Genomic DNA, 9,915 nt, shown 5'->3' with positions numbered 1-9,915 from the left:
GAATGGATTAATAAAATGTGGTATATGTATACCATGGAGTACTATTCAGCTCTAAGAAACAATGGTGATATAGCACATCTTATATTTTCCTGGTTAGAGCTGGAACCCATACTACTAAGTGAAGTATCCCAAGAATGAAAAAACAAGCACCAGATATATTCTCCAGCAAACTGGTATTAACTGAGTAGCACCTAAGTGGTCACATAGGTACTACAGTAATAGGGTATTGGGCAGGTGGGAGGGGGGAGGGGGGCGGGTATATACATACATAATGAGTGAGATGTGCACCATCTGAGGGATGGTCATGATGGAGACTCAGACTTTTGGGGGGAGGGGGGGAAATGGGCATTTATTGAAACCTTAAAATCTGTACCCCCATAATATGCCGAAATAAAAAAAAATAGTATGGGTTCCAGCTCTAACCAGGAAAATATAAGATGTGCTATGTCACCATTATTTCTTAGAGCTAAATAGTACTCCATGGTATACATATACCACATTTTATTAATCCATTCTTGGATTGATGGGCACTTGGGCTGTTTCCACAGCCTTGCAATTATGAATTGTGGTGCTATAAACATTCGAGTGCAGGTGTCTTTTTTGTAGAGTGTCATTGGATCTTTTGGGTAGATGCTCAGCAATGGGATTGCTGGATCAAATGGTAGAATCACTTGTATCGCTTTAAGGTATCTCCATATTGCTTTCCACAGAGGTTGAACTAGTTTGCAGTCCCACCAGCAGTGTAGGAGTGTTCCTCTCTCTCCGCAACCACGCCAGCATTTATTGTTTGGAGATTTTTTGATAAAGGCCATTGTCACTGGGGTTAAGTGATATCTCATTGTGGTTTTGATTTGCATTTCCCTGATGATTAGAGATGTTGAACATTTTTTCACATGTTTGTTGGCCATTCTTCTGTCTTCTTTAGAAAAGTTTCTGTTCAAGTCCTTTGCCCACTTTTTAATGGGGTTATTTGATTTTTTCTTCCTGATTTTCCTGAGTTCTAAGTATATTCTAGTTATCAGTCCCTTATCGGATGCATAGGATGCAAAAATTTTCTCCCATTCTGTAGGTTGTCTGTTTACTTTCATGACTATTTCTTTGGCTATGCAGAAGCTTTGTAGTTTGATCCTGTCCCATTTACTTATTTTTGTTGCTGCTGTGATTGCCTTTGGGGACTTCTTCATAAACTCTTTGCCCTGGCCGATATCTAGGAGAGTGTTTCCAACTTTTTCCTCTAGAGTTCTTATAGTTTCAAACCTTAGGTTTAAGTCTGTTATCCAGCGTGAGTTGGTTTTTGTGAGAGGTGAAAGGTGTGGGTCCTGTTTTAGCCTTCTACAGGTGGCTATCCAGTTTTCCCAGCACCATTTATTGAAAAGGGATTCTTTTGCCCAGCGTATATTTTTGTCTGGTTTGTCAAAGATGAGATGGCTATATTAGGATGGTTTTATATCAGGATTCTCACATCTGTTCCACTGGTCAATATTCCTATTTTTGTGCCAATACCATATTGATTTATTTCACATCCGAATTTTACCACACTTACAAAAAAGAACTAGTACCTATCTTGCAGAAACTATTCGACAACATCGAGAAGAACGGAAACCTCCCCGACACCTTTGATGAAGCGAATATTACTCTGAAACCAAAACCAGGAAAGGATGCAACAAAAAAAGAAAACTACAGACCAATATCGCTAATGAATATAGATGCAAAAATTTTCAACACAATCTTAGCTAACCGAATCCAGACACTTATCAAAAAAATAATCCACCACGACCATATGGGCTTCATCCCAGGGATACAGGGATGGTTCAACATAGGTAAATCTATAAATGCAATTCACCACATAAACAGAAGCAAAAACAAAGACCACATGATTCTTTCAATAGATGCAGAAAAATCTTTTGACAAAATTCAACACCCTTTCATGATACGAACAGTTAAGAAAATAGGCATAGAGGGGACATACCTAGGCATTGGTTTTTAAATGTTTTTTTCTTCCTCTTCTGTTGTTTGCCTCTGGGCTTCCAATTCCATGTATGTTATAACTTTGATATTATTCTATATATCACTGACTCTCTTTTCATGTTTTTTCAATCTTTTCTCTCTCTGTATTTCAGATTGGGTATAGATTTATCTTCTAGTTAACCTACTCTTTTCAATCTGCTGTTAAGCATACCCAGTGAATTTTACTTCAGATACTTTTATTTTTAGTGCCAGAATTTATATCTGGTTTTAAAACATTGTTGTTATATCTGCTGTGCTTTCCTATTGTTAATTTATTACAAGTACATTTTTCTTTATTTCCATTAATATACTTATGACAGATCATTTAAAATCCTTTCTGCTAATTCAACATCAGGTTTATCTCAGGGCTAGTCTCTATTGAGTGTATTTTCTCTTGAGTATGAGTAATGTTTTCCTATTTCTTTTCTTTAGTAGTAATTTTGGAGTGTACCCTGAACATTGTGAATTATATATTATAGGGTCCCTTTATTCTCTTTTATTTTCCTGTAGAGTATTGATTTGTTTTGCTTGTTTTAATAGACAGTTAACGTGACTAAATTGAAATTCCAAACTCTCTCTCATGGGCAGCACTGAAGACTGTTTAATTCTTTCAGCTTTGTTTAGGCTATTTGGAATCTGTCTCCACATTCATACTTAATGGTTCCACCAGAGAGTTGGGCAGTTTATACAGAATATGGCTCTCCCAATCTATATTTTTCTCCATTCTTGTACTTCTCTTATGAGTTTTCAACTGCAGTGGTCATCCTGAACTCTGTTTTCTCCTTCCTTAAGCCACTTGGACTGTGAATATAGTTTTTCTTTGGTTTGTAGTAAAATAAGCAAAATTATGAAAATACTGTTAATTTTTCACACAGGTAAAATTGTGTGTTTTAAAGAAGAGTTTTGATTCTGAGAGTATCTTTATCCTACTCATTTGTGTTAAATTTTTTAAATTATGGTACCCCAGATGGTTTATTTGTTTGTTTGGGATCTTTGTTTGACAAAAAGAAAAGTTAACAACTATAGTGGATTCAATTTTCCCCCAAATTCATGCGCATTCAGAATCTTGGGATGTGTCCTTATTTAGATGGCATAGTCTTGCAGAAGGAAGTTAAAGATCTTGAGATGAAATAATCCTAGATTTAAGGTGGGCCCTAAACCCAATAACTGGTGTCTTTATAAGATCAAAAAGAGGAAGAATTGGACACATGAAGACACAGAGGAGAAGATAATTTGAAGATGGAGGCAGAGATTAAAGTGATGCTTCTATGAACCAAGGATTACCAGTAACCACCAGAAGCTGGAAGAGGTAAGGAAGGGTTCTCCTCTAGAAACTTTAGATGGATTGTGGTCCTGGCAGTACCTTGATCTTAGACATCTGTTATCCAGAACTGTGAACCAATACATTTTTGTTGATTTAAGCTACCAAATTAATGGTAATTTGTTACGGTAGCCCTAGGAAACTAATACATAAATCTTACACCAATTCATAACATTTCTTTTTTCCAGTTTACTAATCCACTAAATCCAATGGACATTTATGAAAAAAATCTACACATAAAAATGTGTGCCTACACAGGAAGGAGTGTGCATAGCTATGTGCCAATATCCACACTTACTCTATGTACAACTTACATGTTGCTTTGGTAGGCAAAAATACCGTATCTGGGGTCAAAAGTCTGGGTGCTGGTTTTGACTCTGTCACTGACTCACTATGACTTTGTATGAGTTATATTTTTTCTTTAGTATAGTTTCTCTTCTTGTATGATGAGATGGTTATCTTCATGGATGCTTTTATCTCAGTGTCTCTAAGCTCATGGGTCCCCATCTCTCTCTATACTCAATGTATGGATAAATGCTTTTGAAGAAGTGTGCAGTTGGAGTGTAGCGCATGTACCTCACTGTGCAGGAGTAGAGCATATTAGGAATTTGGGGGGAAAACTCATCAGGATGATAGTTTACATAGAAATGGCACCCTTTGGGCAAAATTTTCAATGCCTACTATGTCCCAGTGGCTGTATGCATATTGAGGCCAGTATACTTAAAACATGCAACATAACTTACTTTCAATCAGATGCTCTTTGGTTCTCTGACTAAATGAACTAGGAATCACAGTATGAGGTGTTTGAATAAGAAAACTTTTATGCTTATCATTATATGTGGGTAGATGCTGAATTCTTTGATAGGAGCAGCTGTTTATTAATATGCTTATATTCATATTGCCCCTGATACACTAAAAAAGGAATGTTGAGTTAATGTGATTTGGGGTCCCATTTGGGGCCTTACCTTTGGAGAGCCTTTGAAATTTGGTAGTTTATTTTTCATTGTCAACTCCTCCTTCATCTGGAATTTTTCTGTCTTTAGACCCTAGAGTGTTAGATCTGGAAGTATCTTTTAAGATCATCTATCTATCACTATTCATTTTGCCACTGAGGATATTGAGGGCTGAATTGAAGACATGACTCGTCAAAGGCAATACAGTAATTTTCAGAGACAGAACTCAAACCTAAGTTCCTTTATTTCATTTTTAGCCTAGGTCTCTTTCCATCCTATGTATGTTGCATTGTTACTGTACTTTGCCCAGGTTGCTTTGTTTTTCTTTTGCTCCAATGAGAATATATATTTTTTATACTTTGAATCAATCAATCTCCTTCTCCCCCCTTCCCCCTTCTGCAAACTCACATGTAGACTCACACTTACATATACCAATATTCCCTTCAGAATTTTTTGAAAGAAAAGCATTGTGGTTTTGTTGCTTGTCTGTCTTGCCCGGAGGAAAGCTCCAGCTGACATTTTTCAATGGGGTCTGCATTTCTACTTGGTTGGGGGTGGGGTGGAACTTAGGTCAATAGGAGATCAATGTAGCTGAACTCTTTTTTCTTAGTGGAGTGTGAATGACAACCCCTTTGATCTACATTTTTCTTAGCTCATTATTGTCCTCAGAAATGGAACCTGAACACACAGGATTGCTAAACCTTTATTTGGAGACTGGGTTAGCAGGCACGCCCATAGGGATGTAAGGGAGAGAGAGAGACAGGGAGGAAGCTTACTCTTAGGTCTTGGAGCAGCAAGTAAGCCTCACACATCAGCTAAGGTAATCCATACTTCCTTTATCCTCCTATTCACTCTTTCCCTTTTGCTCTCTTTCTCTTCCCCTTCTTTCCTCTGCTCTTCCCCTTCTCTCTGAGCTTCCTTGTATTTCTCTGCTGGATATCTTAAAGAATAAAATACTACTAATACCACAGATCTAAAGCCTTGTGCAGCGCCTGTTCAGAGCCCCAGCACAGCCGTGTGCTCAGCACCAGGCAGTGGTGAACCCAAAGCCAGCAAAGGGGGAGGGGAGCAGGGGAGGGGAGGAGGGGAGGGAAAGAGAGAGAGAGAGAGAGAGAGAGAGAGGAAGGGAGGGAGGGAAGGGGGGGAGAGAGAGCGTGAGCGCGCGCCAGCCAGCAAGCAAACCAGAGAGACAGACCGAGAGGGACCTGGAGAGAGAGACCCAGAAAAAGAGAAGAAGCAGCCGAGGTCTGTCAGGGCTCAACCTCCAACTTGTTTCAGTTCATTCATCCTTCTCTCCTCTCCACTTGGGGGAAATGACTGTGGTGCTCGGTAAGAAACATAGATGTTTCTTTTTCCCCCTCCCCCAAGCTCAGGTCTCCTTTAGCGATATAGCATCTCTCCCGTACTGAGAGTCTCCTTGGGTTGGCTGGGGAGGCTAGGGAGACATGCTCTGCAGCTGTGATGCTATCCTGGGTTCCCCAGCGGGGCTGGTGGAAGCCCAGAGGCGGCATCTGGGAAGGGAGGAACTGGGGTAAAACCTGATTTGGGGAAGGGGGGTTGCGATGTGCTGTATGCGTGATTTGCCTTATCGTCGGTGAATTGTTTTGTTCCTCTTTCGAAGCAGGTCAGCATTGACCTTGCAAATTGCTTGGGGGGCCCGGAAGTTGCTGCAGAAAGCCACAGAGTGGCCCCTATTCAGAGCAGACAGCACTGTCATGACCCCTCAGACAGCCCTAGGCATGGGGATAGGGCAATGGCTGGAGCTTCCTCCCTCCTTTAACTCTTTCTTTGCAGCTGCTTCTGGCTGCTGGAAATGAAAAAGAAAGAGGGTACCATGCAGCCCTTTCCCCATCTCTCCATTACCTTCCCCAGATGCAAGTGAGAAGAAAGTTGTAAATAACTGCTTCCTTTGAAGCAGGTTGAGACCTCCCCCCTTCCTTTAAGGGGCTCACTTCTGGGGTTGGGCCTCACTTCCTCCACAAACTTGGGAGCTTTGTCTTGCTTCCTGAGGAAGCCCCATTGCCTGTTCACCCTAAATCCCAGGTAGTTGAGCTGACAGCATAGACCATGGATTCAGATACTCCACCCTGTCCCACTGGTAAGCATCTTGTTATGTCCAGCTGTGTCCTTGGGAGGGAGGAAACCCCTGATGGTTTGTCTGGAACAGGCTTCCCAATTTGCTGCTCCTGTGACTGTGGCTGCGAGTGGCATGGGCAGGAGGATTGGGGGGAGAGGTGGCTGTTGGATTTTGGGAGAGCAGGGTGAGGAGCCAGGATTCCCAGCATGAGTGGTTTGGCTTATTGAGGGGTCAGCAGGTTCTGATCGTCTGGAGCTATGCAAGGACTGGCTGAAGCTCTTGTAGTATAGCTCCTCTAAATTGGTAGGGGAAGGGATCTGATTGCTTGATGGGGGCTTTTTGAGTTAATGACACTGCGGTGGTGCCTGTAATGGTAATTATAGCATCCATAATACAAATCACTAACATTTTTGAGTGTGTAGTATGTTTCAGATCCTGGGCTGAAGGTTTAATATTTATTACCTCGTTGAATTCTTACATCAACCCTACAAAGCAGACAGTATTATTATCCTTGGTTTACTGATGAAGAAATGAGGCACAGAGAAGTTAAGTAACTTGTCCAAGCTTACACAGCAATTAAATGTCCCAATTGAAAATTAAAACACAGGCAACCTGGTTCTAGATAGAATCCATGGTCTTGACCATTAAGCACTACTGCCTCCTTGGGAAGAGTTTTGCACATTTATCTGTTAGACAAGTATAGGTACAATAGAAACAGTGCTGCTTAACCAGATTGTTTGGAAAGTAGTGGCCTACTCTTTGTGTACAGTAACAGCAAGTTAGGCTGGAGCTAAGCCTCACCTGAGTTTCCTGGAGGGGCTTACCAAAAGGCTTTTTTTGGGCAGTCTGCCTTCCTTTGAAGATGATGCCTGGAAAGACTTCACTTTTCCACTGTCATGGCCTCATCCATCCCACATTCAGCTTTGAACAATGCCTTTTAGGAACACACCTTCCTCTTATTTCCTGAGAGTTTGGAGTTTTCCTATACTGAAAATTTCACAGTGGTAAAACCTTGAAACTGGAAGGAGCCCTAAAGGTCATTAAGTTAACTTCTCCATCCAGTTCTTAAATTTGTCCTAAGCATCCAATTTGTTGACTGATTTCTATTTTGAACCCCTTGCAGTGGCGAAGAGCTCATTAGGTGGCTCTTTGTGTCATTGAACAACTCTGATTGTCAGAAAGTATTTCCTATTATAAGCCAAAATCTGTTTTTCTGTAACTTCTATTCATTGCTTCTCTGGTACTATCTGGAAGAAATTTGCTTTTCCTCAATAATAGTTCTTCAATTAATTGAAGACTACAATCATACCTTCCCATCAAGCCTTGGGTCTAACAAGACTACAGAATGAAGGACCATCATTTACCTCATTCTGGAGACTAGACTTTTCTTAATATGGCCTAATATCCCACTTGTTTGTCAGCCACAAACTGATTGTACTGAGCTTTCTAAAGTAGCCCTGATAGTGTATGTTCTCTTCCTTGGAAGAGCTTGCTATCTGGTGTCAACTGGACTGATGGGAACAATGAAGGTCTCTTTTGCATTCCTAAAAAATAGGAATCTGTTGCTCCTAGTCCTTCTAAAGCCTGAGAATGCTATATAGCACCCAGACAATAAGGACGTGGGAAGATTTGAGTGGTGGCAGGGATTAAGGGAAATTATCATAAGGAAGACATTTGAAATAGTGGTGATTCAAGGTTCATATTGTATATGAAAGGTAGAAAAATCAACTTTTATATCAAACAGCATTTCAGGAATAATGACATCACTGAGGGGATAGTACAGAATAGGACTGGGTGGAACAGGAATGAGCACATGGTGTACTGGAATGGGACACTGATCTGGCTGTTAGCAAATTCAGGTTCCATTTCTGGCTCTGATAATTTGCCAATTACTTTGGACACATGACTTCCCCTCCATGGACCTCAGTGTTTCCATCTATAAAATGATGAGGTGGACTCGCTCCAACAGGCTTTCAGCTTAGAAATTCTCTATCTGAAGCAAATCACAAAATCTAAGGGTTATGAGGGGCTTCAGAAATCACCTAAGTCAGTGCTTCTCAAGCCCTAATGGGCAAAAATGTCCTGTGAGAATCTTGCTAAAATGCTAATTCTGATTGGGTGGTGATCTAGGGCAGGGCCTGACATTTTACATTTTAACAAGCTGCCAAGGGATCCTGAAACTGGTGTTCCACTGACCATACTTAAATTAGCAATGCTAGAGTGGTGTTTGTAAAATTATCTTAGTGAAGGACCAGTTGGCTTTTTTACCCTAATGTATCACAGAAGACTGCCACCTTAGTAAAATGCATTAATTATGAATTACTAGGAAATTAAAGAAAAAACATACAGAATATAAGGCTGCATTTTTATTATTAGATTCAACAGGCATAAAATTATTTTTTTCAAATTGCTATAACATTTTCTAAGTGTTTACTCTGAAATTTCTTCACTTTGGTCATCACTGTCTTATAATAAAAGTTCACAGACAGGCACTGGTCTGCAGACCACACTTTGAGCAATACTAATCTAGGCTACCTGCCCATTTAATTTAAGAGTCCAAATTAGGCCCAGCTATAACTTTGAAATTACCTGTCAGATGATCTTTTGCCCTGCAGTTAAATCTCCTTTTATGGAGAACTTAACATGTACACAAAGTAGCATTATTCATGTGTTATGACTGCTAAAAAGGTTTTTTTTTTCTTAAAAGTCTTAGTTTTCTCATAGCTTGTATAAATTCCATGTATGGATTGTATATTCTAAATGGGTGATAGGCTGTAACAGTTCAGTTTATTGTACCCTCAGCCACTAGCCTAGTGTATGGCTTAGAGTAGGTGCTTACTAAATGTTTGTTAAATGAGTGAATGGACCATTGGTGTTAGTTATGGGGTCATACATTCATTAAAGAAAGGCAATTTGGGCTTTCTTCTGCATTGGGGAGACAGTATTCATTCTATTTTATAAATTTCTTATGGTGAATAGAAGGCCAGCATGACTATTTCAGAGCTCTACCTGGCATCTCAGTTTTATCTTGAAAGGATTTTAGGAAGCCAGGCAAAGAATGTGTACACTCTAAGTCTCAAGTCTTTACCCTTAACTCAGACAATTCAATCATTCACCTAATTATTTATTATCAGTAATTTATTCAGTGATATGGTTAGCTGCTGTGCAGAGGATACAAAGATGAGCAAAACAGACATTATCCCTGCTTGCTTGGGGCTTATAGTTTGATATAGAAGAGGCTGTTAATCAGATAATTACACAACCATGTCATTTCATGGAGGGTGGGGCTATGAACATGTATAATAGAGGAAACTGATCTAGCTTGGAGTTTAAGGAAAGCACTCTTGAGGAAGTAATACTGAGGCTGAGTAGAGATGTATAGGGGGGTGGAATAGAGGATGACGGAGGTGATGTAGTAGTTTTCTAGATGGAGGGAAGAGCATATACAAGAGCCCTGTGATGAGAGAAGCATAATGAATTTGGGAAGTGTAACAAAAGCCAGTATGTCTGGACTGGTCCATTGTAAGGATTTTGGTCTTTATTCCAGAAACACAAGT

General features: G+C 40.1%; 1 protein-coding gene across 1 annotated transcript in view; it reads left to right on the top strand.

The window, feature by feature from the left end:
• The first annotated feature begins 5,437 nt into the window (after positions 1-5,437).
• Positions 5,438-9,915, top strand: part of GABRA3 (gamma-aminobutyric acid type A receptor subunit alpha3) — a 415,959-nt gene continuing 411,481 nt past the window's right edge. The window contains exon 1 of the mRNA XM_020284959.2: positions 5,438-5,610. Coding sequence (XP_020140548.1) covers positions 5,595-5,610 — 16 coding nt within the window. The 5' untranslated portion in view covers positions 5,438-5,594. The remainder of the gene's footprint in view (positions 5,611-9,915) is intronic.

This window comes from Microcebus murinus, chromosome X, assembly GCF_040939455.1.
Source record: "Microcebus murinus isolate Inina chromosome X, M.murinus_Inina_mat1.0, whole genome shotgun sequence".
Lineage (NCBI taxonomy): Eukaryota > Metazoa > Chordata > Mammalia > Primates > Cheirogaleidae > Microcebus > Microcebus murinus.
This window is presented reverse-complemented; position numbering and strand designations above follow the sequence as displayed.